Source organism: Cydia strobilella, chromosome 3 (assembly GCF_947568885.1).
Source record: "Cydia strobilella chromosome 3, ilCydStro3.1, whole genome shotgun sequence".
Classification (NCBI taxonomy): Eukaryota; Metazoa; Arthropoda; class Insecta; order Lepidoptera; family Tortricidae; genus Cydia; species Cydia strobilella.
Genome location: NC_086043.1, coordinates 7,286,988 through 7,309,639, shown reverse-complemented (window position 1 = coordinate 7,309,639; position 22,652 = coordinate 7,286,988). Strand labels below are relative to the sequence as shown.

Below are 22,652 nucleotides of genomic sequence, written 5' to 3'. Positions count from 1 at the left end.
TTTCTGCAAGTGACATCGTAAGGACCCGATTCTGAGTATTTTTTTCAGCCGTCGACTTAGGAGCATAAGTTGGGTTATTAAAATTTTCAAGTTTTTTTTTTCGGCAAATTTGTTTTGATCGCCCGCAAATGACCTACCTATCGTGAATTAGCATAGTCTGATGATGTTATTCTGCAAGTGGCATCGTAAGGACCCGATTCTGAGTATTTTTTTCAGCCGTCGACTTAGGAGCATAAGTTAAAGTTTTTGCATTTTATTATTGCCTGTCTAACCTTATTTAATGCCGCCAAATTACTGTACTGTGTCGGTGTTATATCGGGCTTATGTAGGGCTTAGAATCGTTAGTATCTGTGTCGATTGCTTGTTACACCCTCCCTACTGAACTATCTCGGCCGGCCAATATGAATTTTTCGATTTTATGTTTTTATCTATTGAGATCCTAACGATTTTAATGTCTGAACAAACGTGAACTAACGTCGCCCGATGGATTCACATAGTTAGTTTGACTGATTTCGGGGTGGGGTGGTTAGCGTGAAGACAGCCACCCCACTTTAAAAAAAAAATGAAGGAATCGGGTCCTAACGATTTCAATGCTTGAACAATCATGAACTAACGAAAATCTTGCTATCTAGACCAAAAAAACTAACAATAAATGGTTTGGGGTGGCTAGCGTGAAGTCAGCCACCACCATAGAATAAAAAATATATAAAACCACGAAAATCTTTTAATCTGTTTTGAATACCCGCAAGTTACCGTACTGTATCGGTTGTATATCGTCTATAGATGCTTATTTAGGGCATAGAATCGTTAGTATGTGTCGATTGCTTGTTACGCCCCCCCTGCTGAACTATCTCGGCCGGCCAATATGAATTTTTTGATTTTAATTTTTTATAGCAAATCTATTGAGATCCTAACGATTTTAATGCCTGAACAAACGTGAACTAACGTCGCCCGATGGATTCACATGGTTAGTTTGACTGATTTCTGGGTGGGGTGGTTAGCGTGAAGACAGCCACCCCACTTAAAAAAAAAAAAAAAAAAAATGAAGGAATCGGGTCCTAACGATTCCAATGCCTGAACAATCATGAACTAACGAATATCTTGCTATCTAGACCAAAAAAACTAACAAAAAGTGGTTTGGGGTGGCTAGCGTGAAGACAGCCACCACCATAGAATAAAAAAAATATATAACCACGAAAATCTTTTAATCTGTTCTGAATACCCGCAAGTTACCGTACTGTATCGGTTATATATCGTCTATAGATGCTTATTTAGGGCATAGAATCGTTAGTATCTGTGTCGATTGCTTGTTACGCCCCCCCTGCTGAACTATCTCGGCCGGCCAATATGAATTTTTTGATTTTATTTTTTTATAGCAAATCTATTGAGATCCTAACGATTTTAATGCCTGAACAAACGTGAACTAACGTCGCCCGATGGATTCACATGGTTAGTTTGACTGATTTCTGGGTGGGGTGGTTAGCGTGAAGACAGCCACCCCACTTAAAAAAAAAAAAAAAAAAAATGAAGGAATCGGGTCCTAACGATTCCAATGCCTGAACAATCATGAACTAACGAATATCTTGCTATCTAGACCAAAAAAACTAACAAAAAGTGGTTTGGGGTGGCTAGCGTGAAGACAGCCACCACCATAGAATAAAAAAAATATAAAACCACGAAAATCTTTTAATCTGTTCTGAATACCCGCAAGTTACCGTACTGTATCGGTTATATATCGTCTATAGATGCTTATTTAGGGCATAGAATCGTTAGTATCTGTGTCGATTGCTTGTTACGCCCCCCCTGCTGAACTATCTCGGCCGGCCAATATGAATTTTTTGATTTTATTTTTTTATAGCAAATCTATTGAGATCCTAACGATTTTAATGTCTGAACAAACGTGAACTAACGTCGCCCGATGGATTCACATGGTTAGTTTGACTGATTTCTGGGTGGGGTGGTTAGCGTGAAGACAGCCACCCCACTTAAAAAAAAAAAAAAAAATGAAGGAATCGGGTCCTAACGATTCCAATGCCTGAACAATCATGAACTAACGAATATCTTGCTATCTAGACCAAAAAAACTAACAAAAAGTGGTTTGGGGTGGCTAGCGTGAAGACAGCCACCACCATAGAATAAAAAAAATATAAAACCACGAAAATCTTTTAATCTGTTCTGAATACCCGCAAGTTACCGTACTGTATCGGTTATATATCGTCTATAGATGCTTATTTAGGGCATAGAATCGTTAGTATCTGTGTCGATTGCTTGTTACGCCCCCCCTGCTGAACTATCTCGGCCGGCCAATATGAATTTTTTGATTTTATTTTTTTATAGCAAATCTATTGAGATCCTAACGATTTTAATGCCTGAACAAACGTGAACTAACGTCGCCCGATGGATTCAAATGGTTAGTTTGACTGATTTCTGGGTGGGGTGGTTAGCGTGAAGACAGCCACCCCACTTTAAAAAAAAATAAAAAATGAAGGAATCGGGTCCTAACGATTCCAATGCCTGAACAATCATGAACTAACGAATATCTTGCTATCTAGACCAAAAAAACTAACAAAAAGTGGTTTGGGGTGGCTAGCGTGAAGACAGCCACCCCCTTTTTTTTTTTTTTTAAATCGACTTTGGAATCGGGTCCTAACGATTTTACCTACTGAACAAACGTGAACTAACGATGAACTAACGATATAGATATGCCATTTGCGGGCAAACGAAATGGGGTGGTCAACTTCACGTTTTGTGCTCAGATGTTAAGTAGAATTTTCATCGAATTACGAAGAACTTGTATATTTGTGAACTTGACAAAATAACAAGTATTTAAAGGTGCATTTATTGTGAGGTTAATTCAGAAACACAAATATAACACCAATTTGATATCAGTACCGTGTGTCGCGCTCAGCAAGTGGTTGTGAGAGCGCGACAAACCGACATTGCATTACAATCAAATAAGGACTATACTTTATGTTTTTAAATCCCTGTTACTTTGTTTCCTTCCGTTACATTGACAAGGTAGTAAAAAGAAGATATATTAAAATATTCAGTAGGTAGTTTTATGTTTCATTCATCTGGCCACTTAGCTCACGATCGTGGTGTACAATAGTGAAAGTAGGTACAGTCAAGGTCATAAATATATATACATTCCCAAAGTTTCAGAAATATGTGTACGCTCTTACACCTTAGACAATAAAGTCGTGTTCACATATTATTGAGCCATTTGTCTGGATCGATATTTTTGCCTTCGACTGTACATGTTATGGGATTAAATATTTTTGTAAATATATATTATTCCACAAAAAAACACTACCGTATTACATTGCTAGATAGTCGCTTCTGCAAGTTATGTTACTAGTTTTTATTACTAAATTATGGCTAAGTAATTTACACAGATGACTTCAGCAGATTATAGAATAAAATCAACATATAGTGCACGGATAAAATGAAACATAGAATAATAATAAAGTATATAATTTAATTGTATTCAGTATGTGATGTTTTGTGTACAATCTAGGTCACTATTTTTTAAATCCATGGTCCCATATAAACAACCCTAAAGTAAGGCGAATTTGTAACAGTTTTAAAATACGAGTAGGTCTGTCTTTTAAATTAGAATATATTTATAACAATGTAAATAAATAAAATTTCAAAATAAGTGGCGACGATTAAAAGGTTAATTGTCACAAGTCTTTCACAAGTACATTCAACGTAATCTTAATCTCCGAATCATGATTAAATCATGTTGAGGTACAAATATATAAAATAGTATAATTTATTTAAAATCAAAAATTCAAGTAGCAAAAGTCACAGAAAGCGCTTACCTAAGTAAATGAAAAGTATATACACGATATGTAAAACTGATAAAAAAATAAAGCCGCATTACCAATACGTTTTAAACGACATTTTGTAAAGCGTCTCATTTAATTAAATCCTTAACATCTAAGGCTAACTACAATATACACATATTGGCATGTACATACAGTCAGTAAAGTTATTAGCTTAGCATCTCTGTATACCAATATAATATATGCATGCGTGCTAAGCTAATGGTTTTGCTGACTGTACTTACGTTTTGCAAGGTAGTCAGTTGCGATGGGTACCTTTAGGTTTACCCGGATACGAGTAAACAGAACAGATACGTCAATTATTTTAGGAAAATGGACGTAAAACGTCTGCAAATATGTGTTCAAACAAGTTATTTTAAATCCCATTGATTTAACTTTATTTGTGTCTTTTGTACTTTAGACTGCAAAGCAGAATAAAATTCTGTGTTGTGTAGAGGACCAACTACGCCGAAACTAGAGGCAGCGATACCCAAGGACATGCCCTCACCCTCAGCGTGTCTATAGTGACAGTATTCAGAAATATATTGAGCAAATTTAAAAAAACCGGCCAAGTGCGAGTCGGACTCGCGCACTAAGGGTTCCGTACCATTACGCAAAAAACGGCAAACAAAACAACGTTTGTTGTATGGGAGCCCCACCTAAATATTTATTTTATTTTGTTTTTAGTATTTGTTGTTATAGCGGCAGCAGGAATACATCATCTCTGAAAATTTCAACTGTCTAGCTATCAAGGTTCATGAGATACAGCCTGATGACAGACAGACAGCGGAGTCTTAGTAATAGGGTCCCGTTTTTACCCTTTGGGTACGGAACCCTAAAAACTTGTTAACCGGGAATTTAAGAAAATTAAAAATAGTAAAACATAAAACATTGCAACGAATTGAGAACCTCTTCCTTTTTTGAAGTCTGTTAAAAAGTACCTTTGATGCATAGAAATGTATACTAGAACACGGTAAGCTCATTTAACAGAAGCCCGCAAACAGTTTGCTCTATCAATTCTGAATACTGGATATTAATAATACCTACTAGATGTTTCTCAACCACTAGCGTGCCAATCCCTAAGGCCTAAAAGCACTATAGAAGGAATGTTACTTGTTCTTGTTTTTGTTGTACATTATGGCGAGTTGCTTCACGAGCGCTCGATCTCCGTGGTCCCAGAGCGTCTTAGTCAAGCCTCCGAGCGTGCCGTCCTCATCGTTGTTGGTCCAATCCAGCAGCAACTTGTAGCGCGCCTGAACATACAATTTTATATTGAAAATTGGAACAACGCTATTCTCTAAATATTAGGCGGGTCCGACGAGCCATCTCGAGAGGAAATTGCCGCGCTATGCAGCTCGGTCCGTGGAGATGTGCCTCGGCCGAGATAATACGTGTACCCAAAACGAGTGAGGCGGCTCGTTCTGTGAGATCCGCCTATTTGCGAATGGATCGCTAACTGCTCGCATGTATTTTGCTATATGGACTCAAGTGCACGAGCAGTTTTACCAGTACGTGTTACAGTCCTAAATACTACAAAATCACGTTTCTTTACTCCTGTTAAACTCAACTCTGCTTACAAACCTACCTGCTAAAGCGATAGAGTACCTAACAAGGGGCGCGTGTACACGGGAAATGGAATAATAATATTTTAAAGTCTCATAGGGGATAGGGGTCATTACGCGTATGATTACGCAAACATCATGCACTTATGCAATGATTACATAAGTGTATTTAGCTTACGTGAATGCAAAGCACAAGTCAATCTCATGATCATGTCTTGCTTTATTTATATAAACAACTTTAATTTGCATAATATAATGTTGATATTCCAAGTTTCGCAACACCAAGTTGCACTAGTCAGTTTAGTGCGTCATTAAGATATATCCAAATTACCTAAAAGAAAAACTAAATAACCATTCAGAATTGAGCAGATATACATAAGTACGTATGTATTATCATTTGAGTTATTGATGGAAATATAATGGATGGAAATCTTGAAATGATAGTTTGGAGACTAAATAATAAATTGGCATCTATTATTGCAAAGCGTATGATTTTTATTATTTTTATGATTTTTATTATGTGTGTGTATCATATAGTTGTTTACGCCTAAGTTATCATATTGAGCACATCGTTTCAGGTAGTATTTAAATTGCGGAAGCAGCTAAATTTAATGAATATTGGTTTATTTTTGTAATAATACATCGTTTGTTTCACACGATACTATAATTATAACGCCTTTGTATTAACAGCCAGTGTAGACTGCCATAAGGTCATAGTGGAGAAGACCAGCATACTTTATTTTGGCACTTGGTTCGGGTCATAAGTACTTACTCGAGTTTAAGTTAATCCTACACTTTCTCCTAGGCACACTGGTCGTCGCACATAAATCTTTCAAGGTACTCTAAATTTAAAATATTCATATTTCTGAGTAATATTTTGGTAATATGAAATGTTAAAAATTTGAAGTCCTGGGTTAGGTTAGGTTATCGTGATCGTTAGGTGTGATTGTGAGTGAGGCCAGGAGGAGCATGTAAGAATTAACTGGGACTTAAATACTCAAGTAAGTACCGAGAGAGCGAAGCGAGCGTACAAATACAAAATGACATATTAAATTCAGGTAATTCATTCATTAGGTAAATTTCAGGCATAACGCAGGCACTTTTCAAAATTGGGTATTTAGACCATAATTTATTAAGATTAGGTACTTGCATGTTATTAAGATTACCTAAGACCTAAGAATTTATCTTAGGAAGGTAGGCAATTCGTTTATTGGGTGTTATATAATATTGTCTTCGGTTACCGCGATAGTTACTCATGAAATAAAACTATGAAAACGGATTATATCGCGTATATTGAATTTATAATACATCCCGACGTTTCGAACTCTTTACAGCGTTCGTGGTCAACGGGTGACTGAGGAAAAATTACAAAATGCAAAAATACCCACATACTAAAATAATGAACAATCATAGACTACAAACTTTAAGGCTGGTTGTACATGCAAAATCGGTTCATAAGGCTAGTTATACACTATAATTATTTTTCAAGTAAAGATATATATATATACGCGATAAAAATAAACTATGCCGGCTCCAACCCTACACCACGGACCCGAGAAGATTTAATTCCCTCCTAAATTGTAGGAGGGTATCCCAATATGGGACCGGCAACAAACTCGGCGGGACACATCTTTTCAAAACATCAGAATGTCCAGCATCATCCAACACTACGGTCTCACAGTCTATGTCTCGCTTGCTCCTTTATCAGGTGGACTACAGGATCCCAAGCTGGTGGTAGAGAAAAGCCATCTTCCCTATTAAAGTTTGGATATTTCTTAATCTCAATGGCCTCGCGCAGCATTCTGGGTATGTAACGTAATTATTTTAGTATGTGGGTATTTTTGCATTTTGTAATTTTTCCTCAGTCACCCGTTGACCACGAACGCTGTAAAGAGTTCGAAACGTCGGGATGTATTATAAATTCAATATACGCGATATAATCCGTTTTCATAGTTTTATTTCATGGGTGTTATATAGTTTGAATGATCATAAAAGATTCATAAGGTCCTTAAAAATTTTATATTCCGAGCATAGGTATTTCATTAAGTAGGTAAATCTATTTTTAATATAATTACTTACTCAAAAAGTGCTACTTTGCGTATACCTAGCTGTTTACATTTATGACATTTAAAAAATATCATTGTCTTTTTGTAGAAATAATAAAAAAATGGTGCCGATTTCTTTAAATCCCTACACGCGCACTAGTAGTAGCCTAGTAAAATTATAAAGTGATGTTTGTACACACTTTAACATTCCGTTATTATTCCATAAACATTATCTTAACCACGACATTAATCGAACACCCTAAGTTGTCTAGGTTCAATGTTTATACGACCACAATAACTTTTTTAGGATCCTTTTTTATATTAAAATGACAGCTCGAGTAATGTGATAATTTACCTTAATTTGCTATCTAAATATTTTAAAAGAACTTCATTTTTAAATTAATAGATAGTCGTTTTCTTTTTAAAATGTGCTTCGCAAATAGTCTCCAATATACTAATTCAGTTGCCAAATAAATAATTGGTACTTGCCTTTAAATAAACGAAAGCTGTAATGGCATTAAAATACTAATCATATTGGAATAATTCGATGCTCCGCTAATATTAATTTTAGTACCTATTTTTATTTTTTTAAGCTACCGAAATCCGATTAATTATTTGACCGGTTAAATACGTACGAAATTTTCAAAATTTTAAATGCCAAAATACGTACCTACCTAAATAAATAAAAATAATATAATAAGCCTATTATTTCCTACTATTTGTAAAATGGATTTATGTTTGGTTAGTTAGATATTATTTTATGTCATTGCGAAATCAACTAATAAAAACATAATAATAAGATAGACAAGGATAGAACTTACAAAAACTGAATTTATACATAACTGAATATGGCTCGAAATCAAATAAATAATAAAAATGTATAAAGGTTACGAGTCTTACCTCTGTGACCCCATAATCGCGTGTATTAATCTCCATGGTCTCAATCTTTCCCTTCAGGAAGCCCAGCGATATGAACAGACCATACCAGTTCTTGCCCAAATTCCCCGATATCTGGTCCATGTACTCATGTTGTATGGGCTGAAAATAAATAAAATTAATGAGGTAAATGTTGAGACAGGCCTATGGAACTCCGCTCGAGCTCGGATTTATACCTACGAATCGCGTCCCCTTCACGGTACCAAGCCAGTTGGTTGCCACACGCGCTAACGCACGCATGTCACCGCGCGCTCGAATACGCCAGAGATCATACGAAAAAAATGTCTTCGCAACGAAAAAATAGGTCAGCTTGTAGTGTGAGTGGATGCAGGAATACCAAAACACACAATAAATTATCGGTTTTTACTCGCCCGACAAATGAGGAAAAGTAAGTAGACGTTCTCAATATAGGTACTTACACCTACTGTTATTATTTTTACGATAGTTACCTTCGTAGGTAGAGGTACTATTAAATCGTTTTAAAGATGTAGGTAATGTTTTTATGACACATTTATAGTTAGATATCTACCTAAGTATTTGAAACAAGCGGCAACCCTAGCGTTGTGTCGGCAACCCTAGCGTTGTGTCGGCGCGCGCGGTGCAAGGAACGGCACGTTGAAGGTCACTCCATTGTATTTTTGTGTAGGTATCATAACGGTTAAATTTGCGTTTTCTTTGAGAGATAAGTATCTGTTCGTAAGTACTATTATATAATGGGTTCCCTTTGCACCGGGTTCGTACCTGGTGCAAAGGTTGTCCATCGCAATTCAACGTGGTAACGCGGCTAGTGTGATGGGCACCTTTGCGCCGGGGACAACTCGTGGGGGACTTTTTGACTAGGCTTAAGTTTAGTCTTAAGTTTATTGGATTGTTTATATAATCTGTGGTTGAGGGCATACAATTTTATATAGCTATTAGTATTAATTGATAATGAGAACACAATGAATGACTCAATTATTATTATTATTATATTTTGGACATCTACATAGACATGAAAAGTATAATCTGTTGAAAGTTATAATAGAAGGAAAAATAAAGGGAAAATGGGGAAGGGGAAGAAGGAGGATGACTGGCTTGATAACATCAAAAAATGGACAAACATCAAGGACGCGGCTATGCTAACAAGACTGGCCAAGAGTAGAAAAGACTTTGCAAAGGTGGCCACCAATGCCTGCTAGGGCATGGTAGCAGAAGAAGAAGAAGACCACCGTGAATGTGTTAGAACTTCATAATTTAAAAAACCATCGCAGAATTGATGAAGAAATTATTTTAAAAACTGTATAAAACTGTTAAAATCAACATAATGGTATCGCTTCCAGCATAACACCTTAATCTGTCAGATTTGATCTAACAGTCACCAACTAGGAATAGGCTTAAAGTTTTAGCTAAACGAGGGTAGAAGAACAGTTTTATATAGAAGACAAATCAAAGTATAGAAAACTCGGAAAGCTTGCAAAGAATATGATCCCTTCCATTAAGCGTACTTATTAACAAGTAAGCACATTTACATAGAGACCTTACAGTTAAAGGGAGCCAAATTACCTCTGGATTGCATAACCGATACTAAAAAACATTCTTTACACTTTCTCTTAATTATGAAATTACTGATTTTAGGTTTTACTCACTTTTTGCTTACTCTCCATGAGTAAAGTGATAAGATTACATTTCTCCACCTCCTCCTCTTCAGGGTCAATGTTCTTCTTAGTGGGTGGTTTAGCTGAGCCCATATAGTAGTCATCTCCCCAACGGACATCTTTGGATTTCACTATGTTAATCACAGGACCCGTTGCTGAAACATTATTTTATATATATTTCATCAAGCGACAAGCAAAACTCACTAATTACTGAAAAATAATTAAATGAAAAACAACCTTATTCGGATAATAATATGGTTCACTATAGTGGACCGTATTAAAAGTCACGAAGTACCACCACAAGTATGAACTTACTTAGTGACTTTTGCTTGTCACCCGACGATTTAAAATAATAGCTAATGTTTATGGTTCCTAAAGTATTTGCACATAGGGGTAAGAACAAAGTATGTCGTAAGTTCATAAATTATTAAAAATACATACAGATTTTGAAGAGAAGTAGTCATGGTACTCATGGTCAATAAAAATAATAATAATAATCCAGCCTGTATACATCCCACTGTTAGGCACAGGCCACCTCTTATGCACGAAAGGGATTTTTAGTACCCACATTCATCAAATCATGTTCATTGTCAAAAAAAGGGGATAGGTATGGTTTCCCATTCCAACCTGTAATGTGTGCTGTGTGTAGACATAAATTTTTCACATTCCTTTGTTTAGCTGTTTACTTTAAACCCTACTAAATAGATATAGTTGGTCAAACCAAATTGTCAGTAAATAAGAACAAAAAAAACTATAAAAACTATACTCATCCTTTTCTTTTTGATGTTACTACTATTGTAACACAAAGATAGTATGATTATCTCTGTCTATGTTTGAAATGAGACAGTCCTTTGTCAAACTATACCAACCTTGTGTGTTAACTATGCAGTCACTTTTCCTTTTCTCCTGTTTATAGGGTTTTCCTTCTTTAGTTTCCTCTTTGGAAAAGTAATTCTTGGGTTTCGATTTCTTATTTTTCTCTTTCTTCAAATCATCGTCCGGTTCCTCAATGACAATAACTTCAGGTTCCTCATTATATGGGTCGTAGTTTTCATTGTTTTCCTCTGGTCGCGTTTCCTGTTCTACTGGCCGATTCCTCGGGGGCCGCGGCACGGCATCAGTTTTCAGATTCAGGAAAAAATCCTTTAATTTAGCACTCAAAGTGTTCATTTTCAAAATCTGGCCGTCTCAAACAAAGAAACTTTTGAAAATAAGGTTTAGAACCCTTATTGAAGTAAGATTGTTCACTATAAATAATACATTAAACTACAGATTCTATTGTTTATAACAAAATTCCAATAAATATCGGATTTAAATAAGAATTTTACATTTAGAAACTTTATTTTGTTATCAAAAAACACAATCAGACTGACGTAAGTGACGTACTTGACGTAGTGAGTTGACGTATAAAACTTTAAGTTGCCATATAAAAAGCTATAATTATTCCCCCACTCGTTTTTAAACAGCACACACAGCACATTATCTGACAAAGGTTTGAAATTAGACAGTCCTTTGACAAACTATAACTCTGCCGTGTCAGACGTATCTCTGCTATCTCAAAAAACATAGTTTTGAGTAAATCGACTTTAAAGTTTTTGGTGAGCGTGAAAACTAATAAACTCATATATTTCGTGAGTTTATTGAGTTAAGTCATTTTTAATATGTGTTTTGTGTTTCAATAGACGTGAAGAATAATATTTCTTTACTTTTTTTTTGTAAAAGTACATAGTTTTTGAAATAAACGCATAAACATAGTTTGGCGTAACCACTGTTTCATACATTTGGTGGTTGCGCGTAACTATGTTAACTTAAAGTTAGACGAGTTCGTTGTATGAGCGCTCATACTATTTCGCGTGGCCACGGCTCGCGGGCTTATTGCGGTTTTCGTTTATCTAAAGTTAGAAGACTACATTGTATCAACTTCTAGTAAAACGTGTAACCAGGGCATGGAGAATATTGAGGTGGTCACGCGTAGTTCTTTTATCTTAAGTTGTAAGAGTTCGTTGTATTAGTGCTCCTAGTAAAACGCGTAACCAGACTACACAAGATAATCCATTTTATATTGTGCTAACTCACATTACATACAAGGAGCCCGATTTCCATCAGTCCTTACATCATTGGTTATACCTATAAAGTAGATCAATCGTATGGTGGAAAGAGCCTTATGTTTAATAGCGTTTGTATGCATTGCATGTATGCATTGCATGTATGTATGTATGTATGTATGTATGTATGTATGTATGTATGTATGTACGTCTGTATGTATGTATGTGTGTGTGTGTGTGTGTGTGTGTGTGTGTGTTTGTTTGTATGTTTGTGTGTGTTTATTTAATATTTAATCCCAGTAAGTGTAAAAGGCGGAATTAACGGCAGAAGGTCAGTTACTCCAAAAATTTTAACCGCCTTAAAAAAAAGGTTCTCAGTTTGACCCGTATGTTTGTCCGAGATTATCTCGCGTTTAGCTGAACCGAGTTTGATGCGGTATTCAGAAAAATGTTTGTTACATTTTGGAGAAGGTTTTAGTATACATAGATCTGAGCTGATGCTGAACCCTGGCTGTACCTAGTGGAACTCAGGGTTGGTGAAACATAGGCACACGCTGTTTTGGTCATCCAATACGTCTTAATGAGTAGTTGGGGGAGCAGTACCCAAGATAAAGCTGATGCTGAACCCTGGCTGTAACTAGTGGAACTCAGGTTTGGTGCAACGTAGACAAACGCTGTTTTGGTCATCCGACACGCCTTGATGAGCACTTGGGAAAGCAGTACCCAAGATAGAGCTGATGCTGAACCCCGGCTGTACCTAGTGGAACTCAGGTTTGGTGTAACATAGGCACACGCTGTTTTGGTCATCTAACACGTCTTAATGAGCAACTGGGAGAGCAGTACCTAAGATAGAGCTGATGCTGAACCCTGGCTGTACCTAGTGGAACTCAGGTTTGGTGCAACGTAGGCAAACGCTGTTTTGGTCATCCGACACGCCTTGATGAGCACTTGGGAGAGCAGTACCCAAGATAAAGCTGATGCTGAACCCTGGCTGTAACTAGTGGAACTCAGGTTTGGTGCAACGTAGACAAACGCTGTTTTGGTCATCCGACACGCCTTGATGAGCACTTGGGAAAGCAGTACCCAAGATAGAGCTGATGCTGAACCCCGGCTGTACCTAGTGGAACTCAGGTTTGGTGTAACATAGGCACACGCTGTTTTGGTCATCCAACACGTCTTAATGAGTAGTTGGGGGAGCAGTACCCAAGATAAAGCTGATGCTGAACCCTGGCTGTAACTAGTGGAACTCAGGTTTGGTGCAACGTAGACAAACGCTGTTTTGGTCATCCGACACGCCTTGATGAGCACTTGGGAAAGCAGTACCCAAGATAGAGCTGATGCTGAACCCCGGCTGTACCTAGTGGAACTCAGGTTTGGTGTAACATAGGCACATGCTGTTTTGGTCATCCAACACGTCTTAATGAGCACTTGGGAGAGCAGTACCCAAGACAAAGCTGATACTGAACCCTGGTAGTACCTAGTGGAACTCAGGTTTGGTGCAACGTAGGCAAACGCTGTTTTGGTCATCCGACACGCCTTGATGAGCACTTGGGAGAGCAGTACCCAAGATAGAGCTGATGATGAACCCCGGCTGTACCTAGTGGAACTCAGGTTTTGGTTCAGGTTTGGTGTAAATTTATTGTGGGTATTAGAAGATATATAGTAAAAATATTAATGTCAGTTACTCCAAAAAAATTATTCAGAATCAGAATCATTAACTATACGTTTCTATGTATTTCAAAATAAGACACTCCAGCGATCCAAATATATGTTTAAACTAATATTTTGCCTCTACTGACACTGTTTGAAACTTTTTCTTGCTTTTAGTAATAAAAATGAAAAGAAGAGTAAAAAAATATGTTTTATAAATTATGTTCATAACTTTACTTACTTTTTATGCATTTATTAGTTATCTTCTACAGAAGAAAGAAACTACTACATAAGTATGTAACAAGATAGTACTCGTGCATTACTTATATTATATTGTCAGTTAATTTAATTAATTTTGTGTTTGTCATTTTTTATTTACGTTAAGGTTTTTGTAAGTAGGTACCTGTCGGGGCTTCTAACCTCCGTGGCGACCTGACATAGACCGACTGACTGACTGGCTGACTGACATACATATTTGGAATATTGGAACATTTGGAACGACCGACATTTAAATTCAAAATTAGACATGACAATCACAAGACCAGTTGACGACTAGTTCATGACAGACAGCGGACGACGATAAACAGTTCAGTACCTATGTAGGTTATCTTAAGATTTAAAAAAAACGAAATAGATTAGTTTTTCACAGGGTTTTCAGCAATGATTACAAAGTGAAATTAGCTAAGATAATTAGTCGCACAACCTTTGTTTTCTACCACATTTCTATCACTACACATTCGTAACAAGGCTTTACTTCGTAAAAAACTCATTTCAAAGACTAATTTATCATATTTTGAACAAACAACATAAAAAAACACCGGAACGCTAACTTAACCGGGTCAATATTACGTACGTAATGAAATGTAAATGTGACGTTTTCAATCAAAAGGTACCACATTGTCGCTTACCATAAGGACGAAAATTGCTTGTATCTTTATACGAAAAACCTGTCAGAATGTCCTTATGATAAGCGACAATGTGGTACCTTTTGTTTGAAAACGACACAAATAAACAAATACACGTGGCAAGGAGCGACGAGCCGCTCCCTCCGCGCCCCACCCCCCGCCTCACCGCGAGCCGCCTATCGCCGTACTACCTGCGTGTGGTTACGCGAAACTATGATAACTCGAGATAGTAGATATCCAGTTTGCCGTAAAAAAACTGCGAAGAGTTACGCATAATTATTCTAACTTGAGTTAGAAGAGATACGCATAACTCAATGTCCAAAAATTCGAAAACGTCTATCTTAAAACATGAAATATCTCAGTAACTAAAGACATTTTTTGAAATTTTGTTTAAGTATTATATAAAGGATAGTGTCTAGTTTCATTTTGCACTGGTTAGGCGTATCTCTGCTATCTAAAGATAGCAGAGATACGTCTGACACGGCAGAACTGTCACATTTTTGACGTAAAATACTTAAACATGGCAACAATTTAGTATAGATTTTTTGTCTACTATTTTCTGTCGCACTATAACTCTAAATTAGAGGTTTTATAACACTGGCAACAGTTTAATATTCATAGATGGATGGTAGGATCCTAAACTCAGAATAATGACTAAAGCAAAGAAGCCGGGCAAAAATAAAAGCTTGGTAAAAGATATCGTATTCACAACACGTTATTACTTTTTGTCTATGAGTGAGTGAGACAACAATCCGCAAGTTCTTTCGTTTTTTTCAATATTGTCATAAGATAAACTGAGGGAAATGTCAAATGGTCCTATGTGGTTCTATAATATAATCCAGCCAAATAAAATATATGTTCGTTATTTCACAGGTAGGTGTCAACTGTAACAACTTGACATAGTCGTATTATTTTAGTTGAAATATTTCGGGATGTTTCAGCGGTCATCTTGGTTTATTTTAATTATATTTTTGCTATTCCTGAAAGATTGTTGGAAAACGTGCTGAGTTTTTATTTGTAATGGTTTGAAGTTCCCTTTGTGATAATGTCTTGTGTGATCGAGGGCTGTAAATCGCATACAGGAAGAAAAGAAAATACGCACGAACCGATAACCTTTAATCGGTGAGTTTTGTTCAATTTTGAAGAAATTTATTTATAGGACCTGACCCTAAACATAGAAATCGATATGTTGTTTATATAATTATTACTTGCATTCAAGTCTATATAGATTTTTGCATATATTTTCGAACTTTTCTGCTAAGTATGAAAGGTTATATTTTTGGCATAGTGATGTATCGACCTCAGATCAATAACCTATCGACATTTACAGCTTTCTTATAGTTTGGCCCAGGACTGTCTCATTTTAATTGATGAGTACAGTCAAGGGCATAAATATATATACATTCCCAGTCGCAAAAATATGTGTACGGTCAGACAATAAAATCGTGTTCACATATTTTTAAGCCATTTGTCTGGATCGATATTTTTGCCTTCGACTGTACCTGTAATTTTCTTTGTTCTTACTTACTGACAGATTGTGTTTGCCAGACTATAGTTTAATACTAAAAACCGGTTAAGTGCGGGTCGGACGCGCGCACCAAGGGGACCGTACTTTTTAGTATTTGTTGTTATAGCGGCAACAGAAATACATCATCTGTGAAAATTTCAACTGTCTAGCTATCACGGTTCATGAGATACAGCCTGGTGACAGACAGACGGACAGCAAAGTATTAGTAATAGGGTCCCGTTTTTACCCTTTGGGTACGGAACCCTAATAAAAAAGACATTAATGATCATTGATGAACGTTCCTTTTATTAATATTGTTGGTCACAAAACTCAACTTTTTATTTCAGATTTCCAAAGGACGAGGAATAGGGGATATTACTGCAATGTTCTGCCACCAGAGTGCAGCACTAGCTTTTTTAGTGCACCGTAGAGTAACTTATTCATACTGTACCTTTAACAGGTTTTTGACAAGTTTTCAGGGGACCTACCGGAAAACTCGAATCCGAAATTTCGTTATCTAGCTGCCTCTTTATCGCTCGAATACGCAAGAGTGACAGAGATGTTAGATAACGAAAGTTCGATTTTCTTGTTTCGCGCGATAGACCCTCAGATTGTGATAGTGGCGCCACCTACGCCGAGTTTCGCGTAATATTCCCTATTATTAAATAATAAAAAAATATTACACGAACGTTTTTTTTTATTATTTCCTATTTGCTACAGTCAGCTGCAGAGAAAAGGTACCCCACGTCCATACTAATTTACAGAACTTTGTATGCAGGGGGGGTGCCTTTTCTCTGCAGCTGACTGTACATGACTAGAAACTATACTTAGTCTTTTAGCATTAGAAAAAACGGTAAACCATTTCCACGTGTCTTTTTATTGACAAGTTTTTTTATAAATATAACAATATTTTACTTATGAAAGCAAAAGTATGTAAATGATCGTATATTATATTTGTTGTGACTTATTTTCAAAGTGTTTTTCGATAAAACGACACGTTAAGATCGCTCGCCTTCTTTCTAATGATAAAAAAACGAGAGGTATAGTTAGACGGTTCTGAGTGGTAGTGGTAGACTGCAAATGAGATAAAAGCTATATTAGGTACATGCATTAATCCTCATATCAGGCGGCTCTTTGATTCCAAGGATTGCATATTTTTTATACTTTTTAATGATTTTTAGAATATGAAAATTATAAAAAGTGTAAAAGTTATGCAATCCTTGTATTCCACGCATTTCATTTCATTTCATTTCAACGAGCCGCCTGCTACAGATTTCTTGAAATTGCCGCGTTTTTTCAGGTTCAACTTTCATTAGCCAGACTATTATCAATTTGCCAATTTCGTGATTATTATTTTACACGGCACATAAACTTATGCATAATTTATCGATATAAAAAGTCGACACAGTTACATCCCTAGCAAATTATCAAGCTTATGACACCGTACATAAATGAGAAATAACAAGCATATATGCATCTCTTTTCGGCACATTATCTAATTCGTAAGGAAGTAAAGTACGGGTATACATATTTGCGAAGCATTTTTGCCCGACTTCTATGCTTTAGTCATTATTCTGAGATCCTAAACACATCCTGAATATCCTGAATCATGTTAATATTATTATTCGAGTTATCTTATCAGTCGTTTTAATTATGTACTTGTTAGAATTGTTATTTATTATATTTTAGCAATGTAACTTAGTAATAATTACTTAATAACAACTCGGCTACATTTCCTTATTGATGCCATTAAGATATGACATCACGTGTTTATGACGTCACTGGACTGGGGAATTCCCCTTGAACTAAATACCCGACTGCTGTTGGAATACCCAAATTATTAGTTTGTTCCACTCATCAATCTAAAAACAACAACAAGGACAGTCAAAGGGTAGTTAGGATCTATTATTAGTACATTGTGCAACATGGTTGCAAACGAGAGTATTGCTAAATCGCGACGGCTTACCGGAGCACGTAGTAACTATTTATTAATCTGTGCCGGAGCGATTTATAGACTCGAGTTTGCAATATTATTACGCCCCCGAGTTACACACAATGTTTTTCATCACACTTGCGATAAAAAAATGAATTATAAAGACAAAAAACTGTTAATTATAATACTAGAAACTTCATAACTCCCGAGCAATGGGGTTGGCCGGTCGAAGTATTTAGCAGATAGCGCCAGCATAGCTTGCCCTGTCAATCCCTAGTCAGATTTTAGTTTAAATTTTAAACTTTAACTTTATTTTTTTTTTTTTTTTTTTATGGAATTTTATCCCCTGGATGCCAGCCCTTTAAGCCAAGTCTCATAGAAAAAAGGGCAAGCTATGATGGCGCCATCTATGCAAACCTGTGACAGTTGCCAACCCCATCCCATTATTAAGCCCGTTCCACATTCGCACCAAAGATAAGATAGACTTGAATTTTGACAACCCTAAATAACTGAAAGGAATAGTGCCATATATTACAAAGGGTCAGCATGATTCGTTAGTCCCGTTCGTCTCTGAACCCCTGTTAAACTTCGGTTTTGTATAATACATATAGTTGGTCAAACCAAATTGTCAGTAAATAAGAACAAAAAAAAACTATACTCATCCTTTTCTTTTGGGTGCTAGTAGTACTAGTGTAAAATTCGTAACACACCATCGCACCGCACCAAGGTCATTGTGCGATACATCCATAAGTAAGAGCGAGAAAGCGATGCGTCGCTCAATGACCTTGGTGTGGTGCGATAATGTGTTAGTGTTACGGCTTTAAGACAATAGTATGATCTCAGAATAATAACAATGATTCTCTTTGTCTATGTTTGAAATGAGACAGTCCTTTGACAAACTATAGGAAGTTTCCTTTCTGTACGGTAGTACTATTATTATTTATTTTGTGGTGAAGCGCAAGTGTCACATGCTCGCAATTCGCAAACATGTTGCAAACAAGTCGAAAAGGCGCCACTTTTATAGATTTAAGTTTGGGTTGACTATGATCAAGTTTCGTTTCAGTACTTATTTATTTTCTTTTGGTTTCTTTAAAGGCTGCTTCAGACTACGCGGCGCGAAGCCGCGAACGCGAGTGTGAAGTCGATTTCGATGATTAACGAACTAGACTCCACACTCGCGTTCGCGGCTTCGCGCCGCGATTCGCGGACGAGTGTGGAGGGCCCTAAATAGTCAATGAACAAACAAATATAAAATAATATTTTATAAGTTCTTGTTAGGAAACTTATTGAATGCTGATTAAATGATTGATATGGCTGTAATATTCTGATTTTAAAATATAAAAGTCATCATTGTCACTGTCAACATCAATTTTATCTTACTTTAAATACACTATTTTGATAATTTTTCTACGTTTTAAATAAAATAATGTTTAAAAGTGATTCCCAGTCCACAACCTTGTCGGATTTGATCAAGCGAGGTTTCTTCGAAGCTGTTTATGCGAAGAGTAACCCTAATTCCTGTGAGAATTCCCCGAGGCGTGGTGCGGTCGAAGCTGCGGAAGTGAAGGCTAGGGATTGCGCTTGCCCTCCACCATTGCCGCCATGTTCTTCCGGAAACCGAGGGAAGACCGGGGCAGGTGTTTCCGGTTCTCGTAACCAGCCGCAAGGCGACCCTAGCGGGCTGCCCTCGGGCGCAACCAACCCGGGTTTGCTCAGATACATCCACAACGCAGCTCGCTACAGGATACCCCAGTGCTTTGAGGGCGCCTCTCTCTCTGTTAAACAGGTGATCATCAAAATGATACCCATAGCACAAAATAAATAATAGTACTACCGTACAGAAAGGACACTTCCTACAAAACCGAAGTTTGACAGCGATTCAGGGACGAATCACGCTGTCCCTTTCTAATGTATGGCACTATCCCTTTCGGCTATTTAGGGTTTTCAAAATTCAAGTCATTATCTTATCTGTGGTCGTGCACGCAAAGAGACTTCAAGCCACTTCAAGTTGTGTCAACCCTAATAATTGCTCGGAAGCATTGCTGAGCCGAACGGAGCCGAGAAAGCCCGAAAGGAGGAGTGTCCCCCCAGTAGTATAGTATATGTCTTATGTTTAAGCATTCATAGAATGGGGTTTGCAACTGTCAAAGGTTTGCATAGATGTCGCCATCATACCTTTCCCCTGTCTCTACTCTACTTTTGTTCTAAACATTTGGCTTAAAGGGCTGGCATCCAGGGCATAAAATTACAATAAAAAACATTTGACACAATTCTAGGGATTGACAAGGCAAGCTATGCTGGCGCCATCTGTAAGATACTTCGACTGGCAAACCCTATTAAAAAAACTGCAATACCCTACCAGGATGCCACTATCCTACCAGGGTGATTCTATTTATTATTATATGAACTTCGTGTAGGCGGTGTAGGTACCATGGTTTGCATTTGCATTACACTACGTGACTACGTTATTACTATTACTACCAAATTAACACGGATAAAATTACGTACGATGCACTTAACTTGTTTGTTTTCTTTCGCTATTAATGCTATTATGCTCGACAAATAGATCAGTTAACGGCATAGGTAATACCTACTATCAACAATACAAATACCCACAGGATACTAAAGAAAACTGGATGCTCGGCCACTCTATGGCGTTTAGTTCAGTATCACCGGGCGGTTACAAGCTCCTACTATCTTACATGGACAAAAGCAAGCCATCCAAGCTGCCTTACTTTGTTATGGAAGCGGCGCCAGGCGGACAGATGAGCTGCGAGGTTCGGGTCGGCCCTTCCGACAATACTCGGGCTACAGTGGTTGCCCAAATCGCTGAACGCGAGCTTTACAGCTTTGAAAGCATTTTTGACGCCTATTTTAAAAATAGCACGGCTTCTGTTATTGCCGTCAATAGGGATTTCATTGCTCTACATTATCTTCAGGTCAGTTTTATCTTTTTTCAGACCAATTTTATAGCAATTATTGTTTACTAGGTGTATACTTAAGAATTTACCTAATTAACCACGATGTTTATGGTGATTACGGCTACTTATAGAAAGTAGGTAAATCATTTACCAAAACACAACAAACAAACAATTTAATACATAAAGAAAATTGTTCCATATTGTTCTGCCATCGATATCAAATCATCAGTATAGCGTTTTGGTTGTCAATTCCCAACACTCTTTTGAAAATATACCTACCCCAACTAAATGATAACTCTCGTTAGCAGTAGCAGTTTCGTGTGATGATAGTTGCTGTAGGTATTTAACCCAGCACGATCCGGAGGTCTGATGACCAAGGTGAGTTATTATTACTGTTATGCGTATGTTGCAGGCGATAACGGATAAAATATCACTGGGGGCTGAGTTCGTATCCCGCGTACAAGCGACGGAGCTAAGCTCAGCATCAGCCGCAGCACGCTTTATGACAACGGAGCATTCGGCTAGCGCTACCCTGGGCAGTCGCGGCTTGGATCTGTGCTACGCTCGTGCCATCGCGCCGCACCTCACCGTCGCGGGGATGCTTGAGGTTACTACCTAATACCTAATACTTATTTTGAAATGAGACTAGATGACTTCGGGTCATTAAGCTAGCGGGTACCCTGTGCTCAGGGTCGTGGCTTGGATCTGTGCTATGAACGTGTCATAACGCCGCTCCTCAGCGTTGCGGGGATACTTGAGGTGACTGTTCGTTGTAAAAGTGACATTCGGTGACTACGGAAAACGTAGCTAGCGCCACTGTGGGCAGGCGCCGCTAGGATCTGTGCTACGCGAAAGCCATTGCGCCGCACCTCACCATCGGGATGTTGCGTGAATATTTATTTACGCGTTGTTTAAGTGCAGTGTCTAATTATCTAGCCCCAATAGCGATATAAATTTATCTCCTAGAGAGGGAAAAAGATATCAAACCAAACTCGGAACCGCAAGTACAACTCGAATAAATTCTTTTAAGGTATTATCTTCTCAGGTTGGCTTTGCAATTCGCCGTGCGGTAGCAACCCTGGCCTACGAATGGCGCGCGGACGAGTGGACGGTCCGAGGCTCGGCCGACTCGGACGGCCTAGTCGGAGCCACGCTGCAGCGCGCCCTCGGCGGCAAGCAGGCCAAGCTGGCTTGCGAAATATCGGCGCTGCTCAACCACCCTAATAATAAGTTCCGACTCGGGTTCGGAGTGACTGCTGCTGTTGTTTAGATTAGTAGACGCATATTGAAGATATGATTGGCCTTTATTTTTGTGCGTGGAATAGTCAATGTTAGCTTACCCTATTATATTTAGGCACGTATGCAAACCAAAACTGACCCGTTGACTGAGAAGCTCTACTTCAAGCAGGTATGACGCGCCTATCCATTACCACTGCTATGCTTTCCAAGTTTCGTTGCCTTCTTTTGCGGCCTTTTATCCATCTAAATAATACTTTTCAATGAACATATACTTTATGTATGTTTTTAATTTGATTTATTTATATAAAAAAATATTTATCCGACATTTACTAATGACAAATTCCTTATATCTTCTTAATTTTTCATGTACCTATGAAATTACCTAATTGTACACCTATTTAAAACTTTGCAGTAAGTAGGTATGTCTTCGTCCTAGATCATTACCTAT

The 22,652-nt window shown here is 37.5% G+C and overlaps 2 protein-coding genes across 2 annotated transcripts; one reads left to right on the top strand and one right to left on the bottom strand.

Moving 5' to 3' along the window:
- Positions 1-3,492: 3,492 nt before the first annotated feature.
- LOC134755720 (uncharacterized) lies at positions 3,493-11,347 on the bottom strand. The gene is made up of 4 exons (XM_063692265.1): positions 10,874-11,347; positions 9,996-10,159; positions 8,335-8,472; positions 3,493-5,080 (listed from the first exon to the last, which is right to left on the bottom strand). The coding sequence occupies exons 1-4, from the start codon at positions 11,172-11,174 to the stop codon at positions 4,937-4,939; spliced, it is 747 nt and encodes a 248-aa protein (XP_063548335.1). The 5' UTR covers positions 11,175-11,347; the 3' UTR covers positions 3,493-4,936.
- An 8,040-nt stretch (positions 11,348-19,387) lies between these two features.
- On the top strand, positions 19,388-22,243 carry LOC134756269 (mitochondrial import receptor subunit TOM40 homolog 1-like). The gene is made up of 4 exons (XM_063693097.1): positions 19,388-19,830; positions 20,663-20,983; positions 21,378-21,572; positions 22,011-22,243. Exons 1-4 carry the CDS (start codon positions 19,471-19,473, stop codon positions 22,233-22,235), a joined length of 1,101 nt encoding a protein of 366 aa, XP_063549167.1. The 5' UTR covers positions 19,388-19,470; the 3' UTR covers positions 22,236-22,243.
- Positions 22,244-22,652: the final 409 nt, after the last annotated feature.

Excerpts from the sequence above, each read along its gene's own strand:
- LOC134755720 (XM_063692265.1), bottom strand. The coding sequence starts at position 11,174 with ATGAACACTTTGAGTGCTAAATTAAAGGATTTTTTCCTGAATCTGAAA. Across the intron at positions 8,473-9,995 it reads TCATGGAGAGTAAGCAAAAA|CCCATACAACATGAGTACAT; the intron begins GTGAGTAAAACC and ends ATTTATTTTCAG. Across the intron at positions 5,081-8,334 it reads GCGATTATGGGGTCACAGAG|GCGCGCTACAAGTTGCTGCT; the intron begins GTAAGACTCGTA and ends TTGTATGTTCAG.
- LOC134756269 (XM_063693097.1), top strand. The coding sequence starts at position 19,471 with ATGTTTAAAAGTGATTCCCAGTCCACAACCTTGTCGGATTTGATCAAG. Across the intron at positions 20,984-21,377 it reads TTGCTCTACATTATCTTCAG|GCGATAACGGATAAAATATC; the intron begins GTCAGTTTTATC and ends CGTATGTTGCAG. Across the intron at positions 21,573-22,010 it reads CCGTCGCGGGGATGCTTGAG|GTTGGCTTTGCAATTCGCCG; the intron begins GTTACTACCTAA and ends TTATCTTCTCAG.